Source organism: Microcebus murinus, chromosome 15, assembly GCF_040939455.1.
Source record: "Microcebus murinus isolate Inina chromosome 15, M.murinus_Inina_mat1.0, whole genome shotgun sequence".
Lineage (NCBI taxonomy): Eukaryota > Metazoa > Chordata > Mammalia > Primates > Cheirogaleidae > Microcebus > Microcebus murinus.
The window spans coordinates 24,001,755-24,026,389 of NC_134118.1; the positions used below are offsets into that span (position 1 = coordinate 24,001,755).

The 24,635-nt window shown below is 38.4% G+C and overlaps 4 protein-coding genes across 4 annotated transcripts in view; 2 read left to right on the forward strand and 2 right to left on the reverse strand.

Annotated features, from left to right (window-relative positions):
- Nucleotides 1-3,216: 3,216 nt before the first annotated feature.
- Nucleotides 3,217-4,251, reverse strand: H2AC1 (H2A clustered histone 1). Its single transcript, XM_076010767.1, has one exon. The coding sequence runs from the start codon at nucleotides 4,218-4,220 to the stop codon at nucleotides 3,825-3,827; it is 396 nt and encodes a 131-aa protein (XP_075866882.1). The 5' UTR covers nucleotides 4,221-4,251; the 3' UTR covers nucleotides 3,217-3,824.
- A 276-nt stretch (nucleotides 4,252-4,527) lies between these two features.
- H2BC1 (H2B clustered histone 1) lies at nucleotides 4,528-5,197 on the forward strand. Its single transcript, XM_012741408.3, has one exon. It carries the CDS (start codon nucleotides 4,565-4,567, stop codon nucleotides 4,946-4,948), a length of 384 nt encoding a protein of 127 aa, XP_012596862.1. The 5' UTR covers nucleotides 4,528-4,564; the 3' UTR covers nucleotides 4,949-5,197.
- A 6,252-nt stretch (nucleotides 5,198-11,449) lies between these two features.
- On the reverse strand, nucleotides 11,450-12,269 carry LOC105858279 (histone H2B type 1-A-like). Its single transcript, XM_012741293.3, has one exon. It carries the CDS (start codon nucleotides 11,888-11,890, stop codon nucleotides 11,507-11,509), a length of 384 nt encoding a protein of 127 aa, XP_012596747.1. The 5' UTR covers nucleotides 11,891-12,269; the 3' UTR covers nucleotides 11,450-11,506.
- Nucleotides 12,270-17,019: 4,750 nt separating this feature from the next.
- SLC17A4 (solute carrier family 17 member 4) overlaps nucleotides 17,020-24,635 on the forward strand; it is a 28,341-nt gene continuing 20,725 nt past the window's right edge. The window contains exons 1-2 of the mRNA XM_012741358.3: nucleotides 17,020-17,111; nucleotides 21,777-21,900. Of these exons, the coding sequence (XP_012596812.1) occupies nucleotides 21,810-21,900 (91 nt within the window). The 5' untranslated portion in view covers nucleotides 17,020-17,111; nucleotides 21,777-21,809. The remainder of the gene's footprint in view (nucleotides 17,112-21,776; nucleotides 21,901-24,635) is intronic.

The window sequence follows — 24,635 nt, forward strand, 5'->3', positions numbered from 1 at the left end:
CTGTTGGGACCCCCACCCCACCAGTCTAGAGCCAGGTGAAGCTGTCCAGGATCTTCTCTTTATCTCCTGCAATGCAAAGAACAAAGAAAACAGTCCCATGGCCTGCCCAGCTGCTGGCCTTGGGCAGGGAAGCCAGTTTTATTGAGAGCCAGAAAATTTGCCCTTTTTTTTTTCCGGGCTGTCCTCTATACATATTCCCCACTCTCAATTACACTTCCATATCTATGGGAGGAGGGGCCGCTACTCTGTTACATTTTGATATCAGATTTATTTGAACTCATTCCTAACGTCTTATTTTACATTCTAATTTGTTATGCCTGTCCTTCCTTTCTTTCACGTTTTTTAGCTTTCCACTGGACTCACTGATTTTTTTTATTACCGTTTTTCTCTACATTCATTTTATTACCTTAATGATTACTTTTAATATCATAGAATATACACCCAACTTAAGCAAATATAACTTAATCAGTATGCCTACCCTCCTTATAAACAATACAAGGACATCAAAATGCTTTGTTTTGGTTTAGTTCATTTCATTTTCTATAATTATCATCCAGTGTTTTTGGTTCACTATTTTTTTTTTTTTTTTTTTTTGAGACAGAGTCTTACTTTATTGCCCAGGCTAGAGTGAGTGCCGTGGCGTCAGTCTAGCTCACAGCAACCTCAAACTCCTGGCTCAAGCAATCCTCCTGCCTCAGCCTCCCAAGTAGCTGGGACTACAGGCATTCGCCACCATGCCCGGCTAATTTTTTGTATATATATATTAGTTGGCCAATTAATTTCTTTCTATTTATAGTAGAGACGGGGTCTCGCTCTTGCTCAGGCTGGTTTCGAACTCCTGACCTCGAGCAATCCGCCCGCCTCGGCCTCCCAGAGAGCTAGGATTACAGGCGTGAGCCACCGCGCCCGGCCTGGTTCACTATTTTTTTAATACCCTAATAAATATTACTGTATTTTTTTTACAACTAGTATATATATTTAGATTGATTTACACTTTACCTCTGTCTTTTGCAATATTATTGCGTCTTGCCTCCCTACATTTTCTTCTGAGTTCATTTCTATTTTTTAATAGAAATTCTTTCATGATGCACTTGTTGAGTGGCAAAACTTCCCAGTCTTTGGCCATAAATTATTTACTTCACTTTTACACACACAAAAATAGTTACGTGAGTGAGAGAATTTAAATAGAGTTATTTCTTCCTTATTTATAATGTTGCAAGGGAGGCAAAACTTTACTTCTTCCCTCTTTGGATTTTTTTGGTGAGGCTTGAGAATGATAATAAATTGACATAAGACAGATCAGCAGGGGAAAAGCATACACATTTATTGAATACAAGTTTTATATGGCACAGGAGCTTTCATTAAAAAATGAAGACTCAAAGACGCGGTTAGAATGGAACACTAATACACTAAATTGGACAAAGAGCAGTAAATTGTGAAAATGTGACAAGACAAAGGGGTTTGGGTTAAGGGAGTTAATTGGGTGGAGAAGTAACTTAGGAAGGTAAGAATACGTTTAACAAGGTTTGTTTGTACAGATTTCTCTGGATCTCAATTCTCTGTCCTCAATGAGAAGAATGATTCTTTGTGGTATAGGGAGGGCATCTTTCATTTCCTGCTTTTAAGAAACAGAAGGAAGGTCAGAGTGTTCTTGTACCTGCAATTTTTCAAGTGCCTTTACCTCAAAATAGTCAATATGCCAGAGTGGCATATTTGAGTGCTGCATTCTGAACTCCTTCAAAGTGATTTATCATAATAGGTAAAGAAAAAAAAGGAAGCATATATTTGTCACAGTCACTGCTAAAGTCTAATGGTTAATAGACAGTATTTATTTTAAATTAACAACTCATTAATCTTGGAATAACAAAAGTCAAATGAAAATCTTATATCATGCTTGAGAGAGGATCATATTATTTTAATTATAATTAACAAAAAGTTGAAAGAGTCAATATCATTTCTATTTATTATCATTCCTGATTATTAGACAATGCATTTAGAAAAGGTTAATTATAGAAAACAGTAAGGCAAAATTATATAATTTTTCTGCTCACCTAGAAAACTATAGAGAAAATAAGTTAGAAATAGAAATGACAGAATTAAAAAAGATAAATACAAAAGCACAACACAAACATCATTAACTTTTCTGTCTGTAAAAAATGGTTAGTAAGAAAATGTAATAAAAGAAACCCTTCTAATATTTCCCAAAAATAACATAAAAAGAACACCTGGTGATATATTCCATGAAACATGCATAAAAACTCCATAGGAAAATCATAAACTTCTACAAGAGGCATAGAAAAAGTTTCAAAAAAATCAAGAAACATGTATCCTTACATATGCATTCCATTTTTTAAAAAATCTTATTTTATTCTGTATAAGCCTTTAATAGGATTGCATTACAGCTGAGGTTCTATCTTGTAGTCAGGGAACTCCTTTCCAGCCTTCCCATAGATGCTCTGTTCTTTGGCAAGTCTGGGAGTGAAGCTCCCCTTCCTTGATGGAGGATTATTTACATAAATTACTTGAAACTCATATGTTTAGATTTGTCTTTTATCCCTCACTTATTCAGTATTCTTTACTGATTTTAAAATTTCACATTTTCTATTTTCTAAATGTTATCCAGTTTTGCTTAATATATCTTTGCAATTTTCTTGTCAGTTTTAAAAACTCTTCCTTGCTTTTTTGCCCTCCCTAATGGCATGTCTCAGGCATGTCTCATTCAGTATTTATGTAGATTAAATCAAGGGATAATTGACTCTTCTATAACTCGATTGTTCTTATTCAACATACGATGTAGTTTATAAGACTTTATGCTTTTTCCTACTGGCTTCTTCATGTTTTGTTACATGTAGATCTTGTCTCTAGGAATTACTTTTTTTCTAGAGGTAAACTACTGAATATTTTACAGTAATTTTTAATTTCATTTTTGACAATCTAACTGGTAATTTGCTTTTCAATTTTTCTCAGTGTTTACGGTACAAACAGATCAACATTTTATTGTCCCAAATTCCTGAATTTCAAATAATTGAAGTCTTCTTGTCACATTCCTGCCCGAGACTGACACCAGTGTCTTACCATCACACATGGTTAAAAGGCTGCTTCTTAAAATACCTTGTTCTATATTTTAAGAAACAGTTTATTCAATAAATGTGAAACCACAGGTATCAAATATTCATATGTGCTCCTTTACTACACTTTAAGATGAACTTGCTAACTTTTTACCTGTATGCCATATCTAAAGACTTCAAGATACATTTGGAAAGAAACTTTTTTAGAAGATACTTCATACAACCTTCTTAGACTGGCTGATATACTGTAGGATCGACCCAAGTTAAACAGGAAGCTGTTAAGATTATACCTTCTGTTTGTTGTAATCTAATTACTCACATACCTAATCCTTAACCTATTTAAACATAATCTCTAAAATAGGAGAACCCTCATCACAATACTTCAGAAACTACAAGGTTGTCACATTGGAGTAAGTCGCCCCTCAAGTCCTCCAGAAACGTGTCGACTAAAAATGGGATTGCTGCTGCCAAAAGCTTAACAGGCTGGTTTCCTACATAAATTAGGTATGAAAGTAGGTCACTCCTGGCAGGCCTAAGTCCACTGGCTTTTTGGCTTTCTCATTGCTCGAAAGCCTTAAGCTAACAGCGTTGATTTACTGTTTATTAGGACAAGATTCTTTTGAGAATTTTGACAGATGTTTTCAGCATTGCATAACTACAGCTCTTCTTTGAAGTGGTAGGTGGCTCTGAAAAGAGCCTTTTTTGTTGGTTTTACCTCCAGACGTTTGAGTCACTAACATAGGCTACCTGGAGAAGTTACTTGCTCTGGACTTTGTGGTGGTGACCCTCAGTCTTCTTGGGCAGTAACACCGCCTGGATGTTGGGCAGGACGCCACCCTGCGCGATGGTGACGCCGCCCAACAACTTGTTGAGCTCCTCGTCGTTGCGGATGGCCAACTGTAGATGTCGCGGGATAATGCGAGTCTTCTTGTTGTCGCGGGATGCGTTACCTGCCAGTTCTAATATCTCAGCGGTTAAGTACTCTAACACCGCCGCCAGGTATACCGGCGCGCCACCCCCAATCCGCTCAGCATAGTTGCCCTTACGAAGTAAGCGATGGATTCGACCTACAGGGAACTGTAGGCCTGCTCTAGATGACCGAGATTTAGCCTTGGCGCGTGCCTTACCACCCTGCTTCCCGCGCCCAGACATGGCTGAGACCTAATAAAAAAAAAAAAAAAATGCGGCCATTGGGATTAGGGACTGGGCCTATTTATAGCCTGGCAGCCGTTCTGATTTGTTATCTGATTGGCTGATGCAGTCTAGCCAATCAAAAAGCCTCACTGAAATCACCTAATTTGCATATACGTCACCACCCATCATCCAATCAGATACTATATTTTCAATACGTCATAAAGGTCTGTGCCTATAAATATCGCCCTTTCCAGCCTCAGAAGTTATTGCTTGCTTGGCGTAGCTTGGAGCTGTAGAGCTGTCACTCTAAGAGAGCTGATAACCATCCAAAGCTGATAACACTGTAGAGCTGTACACTAACCATGCCGGAGTTGTCCTCAAAGGGCACTACCATTTCCAAGAAGGGATTCAAGAAGGCAGTTACCAAAACTCAGAAGAAGGAGGGGAAGAAGCGCAAAAGGTGCCGCAAAGAAAGTTATTCCATTTATATTTACAAGGTGTTGAAGCAGGTACATCCAGATACTGGAATCTCTTCAAAAGCCATGAGCATCATGAATTCCTTCGTTACTGACATCTTTGAGCGCATTGCAGGGGAGGCGTCGCGCTTGGCTCATTACAACAAGCGCTCCACTATCACTTCCAGGGAGATCCAGACAGCCGTGCGCCTATTGCTGCCTGGAGAGCTGGCCAAGCACGCAGTGTCTGAAGGCACCAAGGCCGTTACGAAGTACACGAGCTCCAAGTAAACTTGCCAAGTTAGCTTTAATAACCCAAAGGCTCTTTTCAGAGCCACTCACACAAACATAAAAGAGCTGTGGGCTGACGATGAGAAATTTAGTTTGCAGTTGAGGGTTGCAAATTTCCTGACCCTTTTTTTGAATATGTGCTGTAACTTACATAGTAAAGGCTGAAAGTATCAGGATTGTCAATAAGTTGAGCTTCTAGGAGCCTTAAGGCTGGTATACCAGCGTATTTGCAGGTCGCTGGGATTTGGAGCCCCGAAACGTGGGTTTTCCTGGTTTTAGGTTTGTGTTTACGGCATGTTGACAGTAATGTGGAGATACATGGGAACCTGCAATCTGGCCAACCAATCAAATGGGAAACACGATTTACTTTTTTGTTCCCTTAAAAATTTTAGCAAGATCGCTTTTTTTAAAAAAAGGTTATTAGAAGTGGTTATATTCTGTATTGGAGCAGGTAAGCATCAGAGTATTCAGTGGTAGCACTTTGAATTGAGCCAACTTGAGAGATCAAATTACTTCAGGAAACGTGGTTAGCTGCAATCTTTCATTAATTACTGTTTTTTATCACATAACTTTGCATTTATTAAGAAACGTTACGAATTTTGGTAAGACAAGTATATACTAAAAATAAAGGTCCCTCACATTTCTATGCACGGAGACAGCCCCTGCAGAGGTCTTCCATGAGCTGGTAGCCCTCCAAGGTGACTGGGCATCTGTGTCTGGATTGTTTTGGGGGTGCTTTCTCTAATCAAGAGTCCCAACTGCCTTGAGATCTTGGGAAACCAGATAGCACACAGCTCCCAAATAACCTATCAACTCTTTGACCACTCTGATTAGGCTTCCCTGATTATCCAAGGACTCATGATTATTCAAGTAAAGGGCAACTGGGAATGCTAGGAAAGAACATCTCTTTTCAGACCAAACCTGTTGTATTAATAGCTTTTGTATTAGGTATATTTGTCTACAAATAATAGGGAGTGCCTTCTGAACTGGTTGAGATAAGCAATAGCACTAAAAGGATGTTCCATGAGTAGGACAACCAGAGCCCTGACTCCACTGCCCTGTAGTTTTCTTGTCTGTCTCTACACCCTGACTTTACTCTCATGCTGATCCTAGTTCCAAGTGTTTATGCAGATAAGACAAAGTAAGGGCAGGAAGAGACAATCGATTCCCCTGGATCTTGAGAGCAAGGAAACACTTCTTAGAGGACTTCCTCCTTCTCAGGTACATTTTCCAGAACTGAAACCACATGATGGATGTGGATCAATCAACGGCCTTCATATATTTATCATTGAAAAAAATTAAATGTAGTTTTAGGCATTTTGTTTTTGTTATTGTGAGGTGTTCTCTATTCATGTGCTCTAATATTTGTTTTACATGAAAGATTGCTTTCTGTGCATCTTTTTTATATCCTACCGCTATCTCATTGACTTATTTTCATATTAGTTTTCTGGTAGATTCTGTTGGGTTTTCCATGTTTGTAATACAGGTTGAGCATCTCTAATCTGAAAATCTTGAAAATCTGAAACTTTTATTGTATTATGGATTTCTTTGGAAGTCTAGTTGAACCTATACACATCTTAATATAAATGCTTACAATAAGGAATTTTAGTGATGAAACAATATCGGATTGAAATAGCTTTCAAAATATTTTTTTTTTTTTTGAGACAGAGTCTCACTTTTGTTGCCCAGGCTAGAGTGAGTGCCGTGGCGTCAGCCTAGCTCACAGCAACCTCAAACTCCTGGGCTCAAGCGATCCTCCTGCCTCAGCCTCCCGAGTAGCTGGGACTACGGGCATGCACCACCATGCCCGGCTAATTTTTTGTATATATACTTTTAGTTGGTCAATTAATTTCTTTCTATTTTTAGTAGAGACGGAGTCTCGCTCAGGCTGGTTTCAAACTCCTGACCTCGAGCAATCCGCCCGCCTTGGCCTCCCAGAGTGCTAGGATTACAGGCGTGAGCCACCGCACCCGGCCCCACAATATTTTTAAAGTGTTGAATATAGTAATATTTGTCCTTTATTTGTGCTTTTAATAAGATCTAAAATACTATTTTAGTACGCACATTATGAAAAACAGTATAAAGGTTCCTCAAAAAATTAAAAATAGACTATCATATGATCCAGCAATCCCACTACTGGCTGTATAGCCAAAAAGAAATGAAATCAGTATATCAAAAATACCTGTACTCTCATGTTTATTGCCTCATTATTCACAAACAACTTAAGAGTCCATCAACAGGTAAATGGATAAAGAAAATGTGCTAAATATAAACAATAGAATACTATTCAATTTTGAAAAAGGAAATCCTGTCATTTACAACAACATAGATAAACTTGGACGACATTATATTAAGTGAAATAAGCCAGGCACAGAAAGACAGTGGAATCTAAAAAATCTGAACTCACAGATGTAAAGGGTAGATTACCAGGGCTGGGGTAGGGGAGGTTTGGGGAGATGCTGGTGAAAGGATACAAAATTTCAGTTAGGAATAAGTTAAAGAGCTCTGTTGTACAACATTATGACTATACTTAGTAACAATGTATTATATTCTTGAGAATTGCTAAAAGAGTAGATTTTCAGTGTTCTCACCACAAAAATGAGAAGTATGTGAAGTAATGCATATGCTAACTAGATCAGTTTAGCCATTCCACAATGTATACATGTTTCAAAACATGTTATACAGAATATATACAATTTTTATTTCTCAATTAAAAAATAAAATAATATTTTGAAGTTTTAAGGAACAAATATTTTGAGATATCTGTAACTATAGTTAAGTGCTAGAAATATACCTGTGATTTTCATTGGCAACAAAATTATAGGTATGGCTAATATGACTGGTCTATTGCCTATATTCATAATTGAAAAAAACATAAAAATTTCAGTTAATACCTTTGTTCAAAAGACCACCAGGATGGCTGAATAATACAAAGGACAGCAAACTAGGAACAGACAGTCTCTAGAGTGGACTATTGGTGCTCCTTCTTGGAAGAGGAAAAGGGCAGGTTGAATTCTATGCCTCACAGGGTCTGTATTACACAACAGAGTCATACATATTCAACAGGTTTTGGGAAAAAGCTATACATACCTATGAAGGATATCGAGGACATGTCCCGTGGGTAAGCATATATAACATATATCCCACATTCACTTGGGGGCAAGGATTTAGAATTAAAATGAGGTGGAATTTGGCTCTTTGTGTCAAAAGATGAACTATAGGATGCAAAGACAATTTGTCCACAGTCTCAATAAAATGGCTTGGGGTGTACAGTTGCTTATCAGAAAAATGTATTTGTAAAGCGGGTCCTCTGTCCAACCAGATTTGTAGTGGTCTAGGTTGTAATTCAAAGTTTACGAAGGGTCTGATAATTTGACTGATAGCACCTACTATTAGGGAGTTTAGCAAGGGTGTAGTTTTTCTTGTAGCCATAGGAAATTAGGAAGGTGTCATGCCAGCTAACCCCTAAACCCTTGGTGGTAGGTGACTTTTGTTTACTTAATTTTAAGGTCCATCTTAGTTGATTAAAGGGGCATCCATTTTGGTCTCTCAGATTACATTAATGAAAATCAATATATTTTGATCATCTAAAATTATTTTGTGGGGTAGAGAGAGGGAGACAAGATTAGGGGCAGTGAGACTAATGAGGGACTGTAACCCAGGTGAGAGATGATGGGTACTTGAACAAAAACAGTGGCAGTGGTGATGGTAAAAACCAATCAGACAACAGAAATATGTAGGAGGAGATATAATCACTATATCCAACAGATTGAAGTGGAAGTTGACCAGAGGGACTATCAAAGAAAAATGACCATATTTCTGACTTGGACAGCCATGTGAATGGGGTAGTTCCAATGGATATAAGTAACATGAGGTTATAACCTGAGTTATAGTAACATGAGTGATAGTAACATGAGTTCTATCAGGATACATTGCAAATCCCTGTGGGGAGAATTTTGAGATAGTTGAGAAATATGGGAACTGTGATGTAAGCAGTTGAATTTATTGGTGTGAAATTTATGAAGAGCCCTGGACTGCAGATATAAATTTGAGTCATTTGACATAGATATTTAGAGGAAAGGATGTGGTTCAGATTGTCTAGAGAGAGAGTTTAGAGCTACACTGTCCAATATGGTAGTCACTAGCCATAAGTGACTACTAGTCACTTGAAATGTTGCAAGTCTGAACTGAGATATGACTTTAAGTGTAAAATGTACTCTGAATTTTTAAAAAAAGGTAAATTATAATTTTTATCTTGATTGCATATTGAAATTATAACATTTGGATATATGGATTAAATTATTTAATTAAAACAAACTTGTTTCTTTTTTCTACTTTAAGTGTTGCTACTAGAAAGTTTAACATTATATAAGTGGCCAGTATTTCTAGGTTACATTATATTTCTAGTGGACATTTTTGACATTAAAAACTTTTGCTCTGTAAAAGACACTGTTAAGAGACTAAAAAGACTGATCACAGACTGGGAGAAAATATTTGCCAATCATGTATCTAATAAAGAACTTGTATCCAGAACATATATTTAAAAAATTATTGAAATTTGACAATGAGAAAACAAACAACCCAAGTAAAGAATGGGCAAAAGATCCAGACAGACATCTAAACAAAAAGATATGCAAATGGAAAATACACATAAAAAGATGCTCAATATCATTTGTTTTTAGAGAAATGTAAATAAAAACAATAAAAACTACTACACACCTATCAGGATGACTAAGACCCAAAATATGACATTAACAAATGCTGGCAAGCCTGTGGAACAACAGGAACCTTCATTTGTTGCTTGTGTGAATGCAGAAAGGTGCAGCCACTTTGGGAGACAGTGTGGCAGTTTTTATAAAGCTAAATATACACTTATCGTATTACCCAGTAATCATCTTAGTATTTACCCAACTGACTTGAAAACTTATATCCACCAAAAACCTTGCACATGAATATTTATAACAACTTTACTTACAATGGCTAAAAACTGGAAGCAACCAAGATCACTTCAATAGCTGAATGGGTACACAAAATGTGGTATATTCATACAATGAAATACTATTCAATGACAAAAAAGGAATGAGCAATTGATCTATATAACAGAATGGGGTGAATCTTAAATATATGCTGTCAAGTGAAAGAACTAACCTGAAAAACTACTACATATTTTTCAGCTCTAGAGTTGACAGGGATTTGGGGGCTGTACAGATATCTACTGTCTTCCAGGGTTTTATCATGGCAGCTAAGACTCCCTCCCATACAATGTGGGCACAGATGCTTCATCTGTCAGCTGCTTGGAGGAATGCCAGCTAAGGCATTGTGGAGTTTCTCACTGTGCATAGAACTGGGGGACATTTTTTATTTTCTGTGGGTTTTTATTATAATTTTCTATCAAATGGTACTAAAGTTTTTTTTAATGTAAGGAAAGCATAAATGTAGTCTCCAAGTCTTAAAAAAGACAAGAATTAAAATATATATATATATATATATATATATATATATATATATATTAATCAAATCGAGAATTCCAGCCTCAATTCCATAGGTTTCTAGGAAGTAGTCATAATAATTTGATCTCTTCTTTTTAAGGTCATCTATTTCAATGCCTTTTATCACTGATAATATATTTTTAATGCTTATCTGCTCTTGGAGAACCGAGTGCAAAGGGTCATGACAGAGTGGATTTTGCAGCCCAAATCCTCTCAGCATACAATTTTGATGTATACCCTATGGTCAGATTTGAAACATTTGAGTATTCAAGTCCAGTAATAACAGGACAGAAATACTATTTTTAATATCCTATCATAGAACAGAAAAGACATGATCCTACCATGACTTAGAGAAGTAATGCAAAAATAGAAGAGATTCAGTCAAAATTACTCCCCTCAGTCAACTATGGTTAGCCAGGTTGTTGGGTTCCAATATAAATTACTTGATATGGAAAGATCTCCACCCTCCAATATCAACCTGTTTTCAACAGAACAGTAGACACTCCAGTGAAGTGTAGAGGACATAATCAGACCAAGAAACCCTGAGCTTTGGGCCTCAAACGTGGGGGCAGCTAGCCTGGTCAGTAGGAGGAACTTCACACACCATGGGCAAAATAAAAAGGAAGCAGAACAGTCTTGTAACATGTTGTAGTCAACAGTCTTGTAGTTTATAGGCATATTCAGTGCTAGGCTTCCCCAAAGTCTTCCCCGATTCCACACGGCTCTAGGTTATCTGTGCTTCTTTCAAAAGGCTCCCTTTTCTGACTTGCTTCAATTATTTCTGAGTTTGGTTGGTGTTAAGTTTAGATACTCAAGTTATCTATTCTGCTTATTCTCCCATCATAACATGTAAGAAAAAGAAAAATATGTTTTCCATCAAACAGAAACATATTTGCTGGTCAAATACAGCAAATATACTTGCTAGCCCAATTAGTTACTACAGCAGTGAGGCCTACTCGTATAAAACGAAACACCCAAATAAACAGCTTACAGCTCTAGTAGTAAGTGTAGGTGGCTCTTAAAAGAGCCTTTGGTTCACGAAGGTCATCTAGATAGTGGCTGGATCATTTTACTTGGAGCTGGTGTACTTGGTGACCGCCTTGGTGCCCTCGGACACGGCGTGCTTGGCCAGCTCTCCCGGCAGCAGCAGGCGCACCGCCGTCTGGATCTCCCTGGAGGTGATGGTCGAGTGCTTGTTGTAATGCGCCAGGCGAGAGGACTCGCCCGCGATGCGCTCAAAGATGTCGCTGACGAAAGAATTCATGATGCTCATGGCCTTGGAAGAAATACCAGTGTCCGGATGGACCTGCTTCAGCACCTTATAGATATAAATAGAGTAGCTCTCTTTGCGGCATCTCTTGCGCTTTTTGCCCTCCTTCTTCTGAGTTTTAGTGGCGGCTTTTTTGAAGCCCTTTTTAGAAATAGTAGCGCCCTTTGAAGCAGGCTCCGGCATAGTTGGTATACAGCTCAAACTGAAGTCAACGACCAAATGGCGTTGAGTGGAGAGGGAAGTGTGGTATTTATAGGCACGACTCTCAAATGACGTCTTTGGGATTCGACATCTGATTGGATAATAGTGGTGGAGTGTATGTAAATTAGGTGAAAACGGTAAGGTTCTCTGATTGGATAGTCAACTATCAGCCAATCAGATAATAAATGACAATCTTCAGTCAGACTATAAATAACCTGGGCACCTGCCTTAACTGTTTCTTTTAGTGTTATAACGGCTTTTTTAAAGTCTGGGTGCTGGAAACAGCGGGGAAAGGCAGGAGCTGTGGCTGAGTCCGGTTCATCCGGAGCTGGCCTGCAGTTTCCCATGGGCTGTGTGCCTACCATCTGCTCTGCAAGGGCAACTATGCCTAGCCCATTGGGGCTGGCACACCAGTGTACTTGGCAGCAGTGCTGGAGTACCTGATTGCTGAGGTCCTGGAGCTAGTGGGCAATGCAGCCCGAGACAAGATGTGCATCAAATCACATCACCAGTAGCCGTCTGCATTGATTAAGAGCTCAACAAGCTGTTGTGTGGCGTTACTATCTCTTAGGGTGTTGTCATGCCCAACATCTATCCAAGCCATGCTGCTGCCCAAAAGATTGAGTCACTATCACAAAGTCCAGTACAAACAGCCTCACAAATTATAAAACTCACGAATGACTTGAACGTCTGGAAGAAAAAACATAAAACCCCGAAGTTGAAACCAAAGGCTCTTCAGAAGCCACTCAAAATTTCTGAGAAAGAGCTAAGGTTTACAAAGAACAATAACTAATGATTCAGCAACAACAAATATAATTGACCTCAACTTGAATAAACAGGACTCTTCAGAAGTATCTAGTTCTCATGATTGGAATATCTGAAGCGGTTCACCTTGATGTCCGATATTGGCAGGTGAACTCAAGATCTTGGAACCGTTTCAGCACCTACTTCTTGGTAGGTGTAGGGCAGCCACCCTAGCAGGCTCCTGATAAGGGAAATGCCATCCTTGGGAAAAGGAGCAAATTTAGACTGGGACATTGTTGTGACAACCTACATAATTCGTGAGAAAAAGAATATGGATATGTAGAATCCCATTTGGGGCATGTATTTTACTGAGGGTAGGGTTAGACTAAATAATGACTGGATTAAAAGCAAAGGAAGATTTGTAAACTTGGAGCTTTCAGCACAATTTAGGAGAGCCATACCTACAGAAATCAGTCAAGGAGGAGGAATCATATCTAAACATACATCTAGGCCAGCAGTCCTCATCCTTTTAGGCACCAGGGGCCAGTTTCATGGAAGGCAAGTTTTCCACTGTCGGAGAGGGGTGGTGACACCAGATGGGGAGCAGCTGTAAATGCAGACAAAGCTTAGCTGTCTCGCCTACGGCTCACCTCCTGCCGTGCGGCTGGGTTCCTAAGTTTCCTGGAAGACAATTTTTCCATGAATGGGAAGTGAGGGGGTGGGAGGGGTGGGGGTGGGGGTGGGGGTGGGAGGGGTGGGGGTGGGGGTGGGGGTGAGGGTGCCAGCGGAGCTTTGTGGGCCAGTCCCTAAGAGGACACAAATCCATACTCGTCTGCCAACGGTGGGTTGGGAACACCAGATCGAGGCTGCACGTTTTCTCAAGTACCTTCTAGCAAAGCATTTTCTTCCAAGAGTTCTACGATGGTTACATGTACTGAAATCTGTAACCCAGCCGTGTTAATAAACCAAAAAGATAAAAGGCATGTACAAATATTTGATACCTTATGTGAAAGCTGTTAATACAAATGAATAATAGGTTTATATTTTAGTGTGTAGGTTATATCTCAAACTAAAGTGTAATGCCTTTTCGATGGTGAAATACAATCAGTAATGTGACAAAGCTGCTTTTTTTTATCATCAAGTATTCAGGAATATTAAGCACTGAATTATAACTACTGAAAACGAGGCAAAATATTTTGTTGAGTCTTAAGCACTGTGTATTAATAAACACCATGAAAACAACTGAAAAACAGTAAAGCAGCCAAATTACAAAAATTACTGCACAAAAATGAAACTGCCAAAATTCTGAAAACACAATGCAGAACAAAAATTTGCACATTTATAACAAACTACAATGCAATACAAAAATCTGCACATTTATAACAAACTACAAAACAAAACTTCCTTTAAAATTCATGTTAAAAATTATTTTCTTAATAATGATTGTATCTGTAAAATTATGCCCAAACCTACAGAACTGAATAAATATGAGAGCTATTTCTTGAAAACAATTATTAAGCCTTTTGGGAACTTCACTTAGAAAAGAGAAAAAAATTAAGAATTGTTTTAAAGTTACAAGGACAGTTTTTAAAAACCTATGTTAACATATTTGAAAATACTGATGAAATGTAAGAGTTCCTGAAAAAATATAAATTGCTGAAATTGAACCTAGAAAGCAGGCCTAAGAAGAATGAAAAAAAAAGTTGACGTTATCAATGAGCTAACATCCTCATATATCAGGCTTCCTCTTAAGGAAAACATAAATCTACAGCTAATAATATGATTCCAGATTATGTAAAAATTTCATTTGTATTTTTTAAGAAATATGACAAAATCTAATGAAGAATGGATGCTACTAAATACAGCACATTCTCAGTTATAAATAAGTATCCACAAATCTTCCATTAAATATGAACAACCAACTCTGGAAGCCCATTAAAAAATTAACAATGACAAGGTTGCATCTATGAATGTAAGAATGTTTGAATGTTTAGTAAAAGGCAAACTTAATTCACTATATAAAGTTAAAGAAAGAATAAATCTTATGTTAAACTCAGATGCTTAAAAGGCCTTTGCTAATATTAGTTGGATAATTTTTTGTTTCTTAGTGGAATGTTAATCTTGTTAGAGGACTTTTTATTACTATTATTTAATATTATTCTAGAATATTAGACAAATATCTAAAAATGATACTAAAATATTTCTGCTGCACTAGTAGAAGGAAAATAAAATCAGATGTAATTAACATCTGTAGGGTAATGCCCCACAATTAACTGGCAAATAATTGCATTGGAAATTAACGGTTTTCCTCAGAGCCATACACATTTTCAGAGGAGGAGCTGTGGTCAAGTTTCAACAAATATTATTTCAGGAACTCACTTATATTCAATGTAATAATTGCAGCTGCTTCAAAATGCTGGTGTTAATTTATCATCCTCAGTCCATGCAAATTGTATTACATGGGAAGGCATTTTAATAAGTAAAATAGGACTTTTTAAAGTTATCATTGGCTGTTTTTCATTTAGGAATTCAGAAAGTCAAAGTAAACACTTATTAAAAGAAATGGCAATATTTCATGGTAATTAGACTGTGGAAAAGGGGAGCTTGGAAGGGGATTAAAGACATAAAACTGGGACTAATCAAGGACACATGGGCTTGATCTTAAAGCCCAGAAGGGAAATAAGTACATGTGATTACTCTCTAAAGTGGATGAATGAAGAGCAGAGAGATTAAGTGAGCAATCATGCTCTAACGTGGTCTGTTATGCAAAAGATAAAACATCTAAGCTGGGAACATCCGAATTGATAGAATTCAAATACACAAACTCTGTGCAGCACAGCACAAAGTTTTTCAACTTTTTTTTATTGCAACAAACATTAAAAAATACTTTTTGTCGGGTGCGGTGGCTCATACCTGTAATCCTAGCACTCTGGAAGGCTGAGGTGGCAGGATAGCTCAAGGGCAGGAGTTCAAGAAAGAAATTAGCTGGATAACTAAAAATATACAGAAAAAAAATTAGCCGGGCATGGTGGTGCGTGCCTGTAGTCCCAGCTACTCAGGAAGCTGAGGCAGGAGGATTGCTTGAGTCCAGGAGTTTGAGGTTGCTGTGAGCTAGGCTGATGCCATGGCACTCTAGCCCAGGCAACAAAGCGAGACTCTGCTTAAAAAAAAAATACCTTTTATTGCATGACCAAAATCATACACATAACAACAGCTAAAACAAAAGTTTTCAAAAACAATATACTATTGTGGAAGGATTCTGAGATTATTGTTCTAAATTATTCCTGAGTAGCTGTGACTATACCCCGGCACCACCACATGTGGCTATTTTTTTCTATATTTCATAGAGATGGGGCCTCACTCTTTCTCAGGGCTGAGACTGGGACAATCGTGATGCCATCAAGCAAGATGAGGGAGCCTGGGGCAGGGGTGGATGAAGGGGGATTCAGGAGTTCTGCCTGTGGCCATGTGAAGACTGAGATGGCTAATGGGTACTCAAGGAGAGATGAAGGCAGCTGAAGTCTGAAGCTCAGAGAGAAGGTCAGATGGAGGAGAGACTGGCTGGGATCTACTTGGAGTGAGTTTAGATAGATAAGAAGTTCAAGGACAGAGTCTTGTGTACACCAACATTAGAAATCAGAGAAATGATGAGAATACGGCAAAAAGCATTGAGCAGGAGCATCCAATAAGTCATAAGAAAAATCAGGCCTGCATGAACCAAATGAAACAAGGCATCAAGAAGGAGCGACTGATAAAATCTGTCATTGACAGATAAGGCCTGGAAGTGACCACTAGACTTGCCAGCACAGAGGCTGGTGACAACATTGCCAAGAACTGTCTTGTTGCTAGTGGGTTCATGAGAAAATTGGAGGTGAGGAAACAGAATGCAAGTATTGTATGTATGAGTCTTCTGAAATGTTTTGCTACAAAGAGAACAGAATGCCAGAGTGTTAATTTTTACAAAAAAACTCAGTGGCCTTTGTGCAAATAGTTATAATCAGAAACCCACAAAAATCACTCAAGCTGTAGAAGGCTCAATTCTATTAAACAGCAGGATGGTGGAAAAGCAACTCAAAAGAGATAAAATGTAATCCCATCTCCATAAACATCATATTAACTCTGAGAGACCTCAGAAGGTGACAGTGCTGTGTAGAAGGTGTTCAGGATATCAGGATCCTTACAAGAAGGGGCATAGATTCTGATTGGAGGTTGAGGGAAGATGTAAGTGACCTCAGCTGGGCTTGAAATCCTTAAGGAGGATTTAATGAGTCTGATCTGCTTATCGATTAAATAAGCAAAGTTAAAAATTAAATCACTGAGCCAATAAAATCCTCCTAGTTGGTAATGTAAGGGCTAAAGGTTGTGAGTAATCATTTACCTCTCAGGGATTAGATAACCGCAAAAAGCAGAGAGAAATTTCCTGGAAAGGAATGAGGATCCTGCACTCTACCTCCCTCAGGTTAGCTTTCAAACTTTTGCCCTTAATACTCTACTTTTGAGATGATGGGAATGGGTCTTTTTCCCTTATAGAGCAGCTTAATTTGCTGTTTTGGAGTAGAGATTGTGAGGGTAGGGAACAGAATGTCTCTCTCCTGGGATAGGTCTGAAAAGTGAGAGAAGATGTTGCCTTTTCCTAAAAGAAACAAGAGCCTTGGAACTCCAGGAAGTAAACTCCAGGGAATAAAATTCTCCAAAAGTATAGCTGGAGAGGGAGAAAGAAAGATAGAGATGAGGGAGAGCGCGGGACTGAGTCATATGACACATCTGGAGGTGAACCAGCAATTGTAAATTATACCTTTAAAGGTTAATATCATCCAAGTATTGGAACTAGATGATCTGCAGCATAAGATTCATATGTCAAGCTTGTTTTTGTGTGATACATTAACTTTTTTAAAAACACTGATTGAATCTATAGTGAGACCGTAAGTGCAAATGCTGCATTCTCACAGAGGAAGAGTTTCACCAAGCCTAAAAGATCAACTTAATCAAAACAGACCGACCTCTCCAATGAATTTAGGTACAAGGGGAAAAGCAAAGGAAATGAAATTCCACATGGCTTTGGAAAGTAGGTAATGTGTGAAAAGTTTGGGGGAGAGGACTTTTATTTGGGAGCTGCGAATAGAGCCATGAGCTGCTTCTCACAAGGAGGAAATGTTCAGTGCCAAGACCAGACAGAGATGATAGCTGTGCTAATTATAGCCCTACACCACACCTTAAGGAAAAGTCTCATTCTAAAGTGAACTGGTGACTAGCAGAGGAGCAGGACATATGTTAATCCAAAGGGAACAGACATAACAGTCCTGACGAGAAAAAACCGACGGACACTGATATAAGGGTGACTGCTCAGATTTGTTTGCTGGTTCTTCCTCAGTTCCCTGGTCTCACGATAAATAGATAGGGCTGATGACTTCCAAAGTTATATTTCTACCAAGGTGCTCTGTTCTAAAATATAGACTCCCAGACATAAAGCCTACCTGGCAGTCTTCCTTTCTGAGTATAACGGACAACTCAACCCCAACAAAAGAAAACTCTTGCTTTTCCTCTGGAACCTGCTCCTCTCCACTATGTCCCTGTTTCAATGAACACAACACCATTCACTCATTTTCTCAAACCGTAAGTCTAGAAGTGTCTGAAGATTTCCTTCTTTCTCTTATCCCCATATCCACCTCCTTATCAAGTCTCATTGGCTTATTTTCAAAACAGGTGCTGAGAATCTGGTCTTTTTCACCATGGCCAGCCTTGCCCAGCCATCAGCATCACTTGCACAGGTGCAGACAACAGCTTCTTGAGGCTCTTGGTTCCTGGTCTTGTCCCTTACAGGCCATGCACCACACAGATGCCAAATTAAATCCAGTTCCCTTACCAGGCCTATAGGATCCTCCACGGTGGCCTCTGCCTACTACTTCAATCTCATCTCACATGACATTCCTGCCCTCTTCATTCTCTTCTACAGAGATGACCAGGATTATCAGATTAATATATATCTTAATTTTAAAAGCAGACCTCAGGACAATGTGGATGAGAGCTTTCATGGTGTTACTGTTGTGATTTTTTTTTCATAATTTTTATCCACTTATAAACATATGTATACACATAAAATATATTAGGAAATATCAGTATGTGTGTTTGACTTATTTAATTATCTTGTATTTAAAAATTGTTCTACAATTTGCTTTTCCCATCCAATATGTTTTTGAAATCTTTATATGCTTTTATATATAGATCCAATTCTTTTGATGGCTGTTTTGTAGTCCAGAAAATATATGCACTTTAACCATACAAATATTAATGATCATTAATTAGCTTCTGAATTTTTACTTTTACAAGTATTGCTACAAGGAGTATCCTGGAACATACTATTCTGTATGACTGCATCTGTTAGTCTCTGGTATACACCAGAAGCAGCAATATCAAGTAGAAGAATGCAGTTTGACTCCCATTGTAGGGGAGCCAGAGATCACCTGCAACCCCCTTTAGTTCTTAGTAGGTTCTTCGGCTGAATCTAGAAACCAAATTGACACCAGGCACATTTATAAGAGGAAAGCATATAAATTTTATTAGTTTTACATGTGCATGGGGATCTTCACAAGAGAGTGAAGTCCAAAGAAGTGGCTACATACAGCAAGATAATCTTGAACTTTTTAGACAAAGAACAATAAATTTGAAAAGAAATGGCAGGACAAAGAAAACCTGACTAAGGACAGTAAATTCTAGGGGAGTCACTAGGAGATATATGAGAGGGTATAAAACAGGTGGAAGATAAGGGTTACTTTGTTAAGTTTGTCTATTCAGGCTGGGCACAGTGGCTCATGACTGTAATCTTGGCACTTTGGGAGATTGAGGCGGGAGGATCCATGCGCCTATAGTCCCAGCTACTCAGGAGGCTGAGGCCAGAGGATCACTTGAACCTAGGAGTTCAAGATTACAGTGACCTATGATGGAGCCACTGCACTCCAGCCTGGGTGACAGAGTGAGACCTTAACTCTTAAAAAAATAAAAAATAAAAAGTATGTTTATTTATGTCTAGTGCAGTCTCCAATTCCAAGCCTCTGATGATAAGGGCTATTTTCTTGTCCTGGTATGAAGAGGGCACGCCTTCCAGAGGAATCTATCACTTGCTGCATGCAGGAAGAGACAAATCAGCTTGCCCTTTCCAAAAACTATAATTTCTCCAGTGTTTCCAACTTAAAACAATCAATATACCAATCTGGTATATTTTGAAATGGCATGTTGTTCACTCCTTCACCACAAGCAGCTTATTTTCTCACACTTTTGTCTAAACTTGGTGATAAAAATCTTTTAAAATATTCATGAAAGCTGATAGGTAAGAACTAATATGATCTTGTTCTTTTCATTTCCATGTCCTGAGGCAGAGCACATTTTCCCATATTTGTTCTTCATCTATATTTATATATTGTTCTGATAGTTCCTTACTTTTTGCCTATTTCCTATATTTTGTTTTTTAAAAATAATCTTGACAAAGTTTAAAATATGCCACTCCTTATCTGATATCATGCTGTAATTAATTTCTCCCTTTCTATTAGTGATCTTTTATGTATCTATTATTATAAATAACTTTTGTGCATTTTGTGTCTTATAGTCTCTTTGTGATATGTCTAAGTAAATTAAATTAGACACAATTAATGTCTAATTTTACTTCTCTAGCTTGAGTCACATTGTGATTCCTGAATCTGAAAAATCTTGTGTTTCATCTCTTCTTAAAAATTCTTATTTATTATTCCTTAAAGGATTGCCTTTCCACAATTCTCTTGTTTTTTCTTTCTAGAGTCCTATTTAATATACACTAGATATTTTCACTTCCTTTGCTATCATCCCTTACTATCTCACTGAGCTTTTTATTGCATATAATTTATATAGCTCTACCTTCTATTTCATTCTTTCATTAGCTATGTCTAGTCACTTAATTTCAAATTTCAATGCCTAAATTTTTCTTTTATATTTCAGATAGTCTCTTTCTGAAATCTGCCTCTTCTTTTTGGTATCTTCTTATGTTTAAGCTTCCATATTATATTTCTTCAATTATTTTAAGCATACTCACATAATATCTTTATCAGTTTATTCTATTTTTGGAAGTTTCCTGCAGTCTAAGCCTGCTGTATGTTGAATCTGAGAACTTGATTTGGGTGGATCACTTCTCTGAGTGGATCACTTCTCTGAGTGTTTATAATTTTGGATTTTGAGTTCATATTAAATAGAGCTTTGTTGGTAGTAAATCTGTGTGACCTGTGTTGAGCAAATGAGCCTGGACCCAATGTTTCAATCAGTTTTTTAGCTGGGGATACATTCTCAGACAATGCAGACAGTATGAATTCCAATTTTTGACTCTCTATAACATAGTTATGGATTTTCAGGAGAGATTTTTTTATTTTTGAACCAGAGCGCAGGACAATGTAGAGAGTTGTCACTATCTTAATGTTATAATAGGCAGGGCCCCTTCAATTCCTTCAAGATATTGAAGTCCTTCAAGGCTTCTGGCTTCCTATTAAGATCTCCCTTATAATCTCCTTTCTGGTGTTGGCATCCCCACAGCTGTAGATCTCAAGTCCCCACATCACTGAAATTGATGCCTCCTCTGTGATCCAATCTCATGGTCACTAAGGAGTTAGTACATACCTCTAACTTTTCATTACATCCATGAGGATATCTCTTACTATCTTTGGAGCCATGCATATAAAAGGATGTTTGCTGTATTTTATCTAATATATCCAGGTGTTTATGATAGACAGTTTTTCAGGTAATTTAATCCACTGAAATCTTCCAGATGAAATTTCAAATAAGATGGTCATGTTTTAGTGTTCAGTTGATGCTAATGTCAGTTTAGAGACATGGGAACACAGAACCAGAAATAATCTTACCATTTATCAAGGCATCACAGGCCAGTTCCTTCATTTTAGAGAGGCAGATTCTACCCATGGTAACTGTGATCTTTCCATGGCCAGGCAATTGGTTGGTGATAGAAGTAGGATGACAAATTAGGTTTCCTGAACTCTAATCTATCACTTTTCCCACCAAGAAACATTTCTTCTTAATTTTTAAAAGTATTGGGGCAGTGTCATATAAGATTTTCTCTGTATTTGCTTTTGTATTTTTTTTATTTTGGTAGGTAAATGCCAGTTTCTAGGAAGAGAGAACCAAAATGTCTACTGGAGCAGACACCAAGGTTACAGTGGGAGATAGTTCCAATGATGGCAATTTAAACATGGCTCAACAGCAATCCTCCAGGAGAGGTAAAGTCATGCACGGGAATCTGGATACGGATAAAACTAGGATCTATGTCACCTTAACTTCTGTTGTTTGGATATATGGCATTCTTCTTGCTACCGGCAATTACCAAGAATTCTATGTAGCTACAAAACATTTTTACTGATAATTATTTCATTTCTCATAAAAAACCTTGAAGGTATATAGGACAGGCAGGTATTATGATATTATTTAAAGATGAATGAAGGCTGGGCATGGTGGCTCATGCCTGTAATCCTAGCACTCTGGGAGGCCGAGGCGGGCAGATTGCTCGAGGTCAGGAGTTCAAAACTAGCCTGAGCAAGAGCAAGACCCAGTCTCTACTATAGATAGAAAGAAATTAATTGGCCAACTAATATATATAGAAAAAATTAGCCGGGCATGGTGGCGCATGCCTGTAAGTCCCAGCTACTTGGGAGGCTGAGGCAGGAGGATTGCTTGAGCCCAGGAGTTTGAGGTTGCTGTGAGCTAGGCTGAAGCCATGGCACTCACTCTAGCCTGGGCAACAAAGTGAGACTCTGTCTCAAAAAAAAAAAAAAAAAAAAAAAAAAAAAAAAAAAAAAAAAAAAAAAGATGAATGAAAAAATTCACAGCAGATTCTAAGTAGGAAACCAGAAACCTGGAAACCAACCTTTGGCTTGTCTGATTCTAGGTCTAGGGCATGTCCCCTTAGATCACTCTGCTCATGTTGAACCCAGACCTGCCTCAAAAAGAATGGGCTTTTCCTTTCAACCATGACAGAAAAGTCACCTTTCCTCTTGCCTCTTATCTACATGGCAACTTTGTGCTTTTCCATAATATGCCCTAAGGAAAACTGTGCAACACCTTATTTTACGCTAAATACTTAATGACTTATAACTATGTTATTCATTTATTTTCTTAAGGATATAGGCTTTTCGTAAGATAATGCCTTCAAAAAGCAAAACACTAACCAAGATGGAATGCTTTTTGATACCCAACACTTTAGCTATTATAGTTTATATGTTAGGGAGTATGCATACCTTCATGAAAAAGAGGGTTCTTCTAATTTCATCTACCAAAGAAGAAATAAGGAGACATACATGCTAATACTCATCCTACAATCAACCTCCCACCATGTGACCCAGCATGAATACCAATTCAGTGGTCTTGGCTAAAGGTCTTCTCCATCTCCAAGTATTTTAGAGTCTATTGTACCACACCATTGGCCAAATTATCCTATACTAACCCTCTTTCTCTCCTTTAAAATCAGTAAAATGAAGAACGTATGCATAAAATTTTACCAAGGTGCAGTATGGCCCACTGAGTAAGACCACAGATTAGAAGCCAGATTGAGTTTTCAATCCTGATTCCACCACTTATGAGCCATATGACCTTAGGCAGGTTTCCTAGATTTTAATTCCCCCATTTGTAAAACTGGGATGATAATAACAGTAGCTAACTCGCAGGATTACCACAAGGATTAAATTAGTTAAAATATAAATACTTAGAGTAACACCTTGCCGATAGTAAACACTATATGAACATTAGCTATTATTATTATTGCTAACACAGGTTTCCTTCCTCAGCCCACTTATTGGCTGTCACTGGAATGTTCATTTATAGTTTGTCTAAAATGGGACTCATATGTGGTCTTTCCAGTTTTTTCCAGTCTTCTAAAACATCTGTACCACCATGCTGCTCAGTCTTCTGGTGACTATTCCCGAAGCTACAACTGTATTGGGCAATACCTCTATAACCCCAGCCTGTTGTTACAAATGGTATCATGCTAATAACATTCATGCTTTTTGTGAAGTTTCTTTTCACCTGGTAAGGCAGAACCCCAGCTCCTCAGGCTTACCAAGTTATTTTGTTATGTCATTGCATCTCCAAGTATTAATATTTCTCATAGTGCTTAGGAATAAACCCTGCTGATAGCTTCATCAGTTGATGTCCAAAATCAGCTTTTCCTCATTTCTTTCTCCAGCCCATGCCCAGGTCCTCTGTATCAGACTCCTGGGGCTTCCTCTGGGTGCTAGTGCCCCCAAAGGCTACTGATGTTTTTGCTGGGCACTGCTGTGCTTCCAAGACATGCGAGAGAAGGAAATCCAGGTCCCATGAGGTGTGGAGAAATGCCCCTTCTCCCATTATATGTCCCATCTGGGCACCTGGTCACACAACAGAACTACTTACGCTCGCATATCCCTAGAGATCCCGAGTGAAGAAAGCTGGATCCTGAGGGTCTGCTGGAAGGTCAGTGGTCCTTATCAGGCTCAATTAAGAATTTGTGGGACTGGGGTGGAGACAGACACCACATTGACCTTTGATTCTCTTATCCCCCAGAGGCCCAGGAGCTGCTATATCAGTCTGGGTTATGTCAGAAAAACAGAAGCCAGTCTAGGTATTTCAAGAAGAAAGGAGTTTAATGTAGAGGACTGGATGATTCCACAGCTTTTGGAACACTGGGGAAACAAAAGTCAGGTGGGCCACCCTTAGGAAATCCACAAGTGCAGGATGAGACACTGCCAATGATCCCAGCTATGTGGGCAGTTTTCAGGCAGACACCCTAAAGTCCCAGGCAAAAATCCCATGTCTGCCACAACTGACCCTCACTCACCTGCCTGCAGCTTCCTTTGGAGCATAATGTTTTCTCATTGAGTTCAGCCTTCCATATTGTGCTAGCATGCTCTTATTAGTAGAATCTGAATGGATTCATGCTTGCATGGTCATCTGAGGATTGTGGTTTACAGGTATTTGCTCCTCT

Excerpts from the sequence above, each read along its gene's own strand:
- H2AC1 (XM_076010767.1), bottom strand. The coding sequence starts at position 4,220 with ATGTCTGGGCGCGGGAAGCAGGGTGGTAAGGCACGCGCCAAGGCTAAA.
- H2BC1 (XM_012741408.3), top strand. The coding sequence starts at position 4,565 with ATGCCGGAGTTGTCCTCAAAGGGCACTACCATTTCCAAGAAGGGATTC.
- LOC105858279 (XM_012741293.3), bottom strand. The coding sequence starts at position 11,890 with ATGCCGGAGCCTGCTTCAAAGGGCGCTACTATTTCTAAAAAGGGCTTC.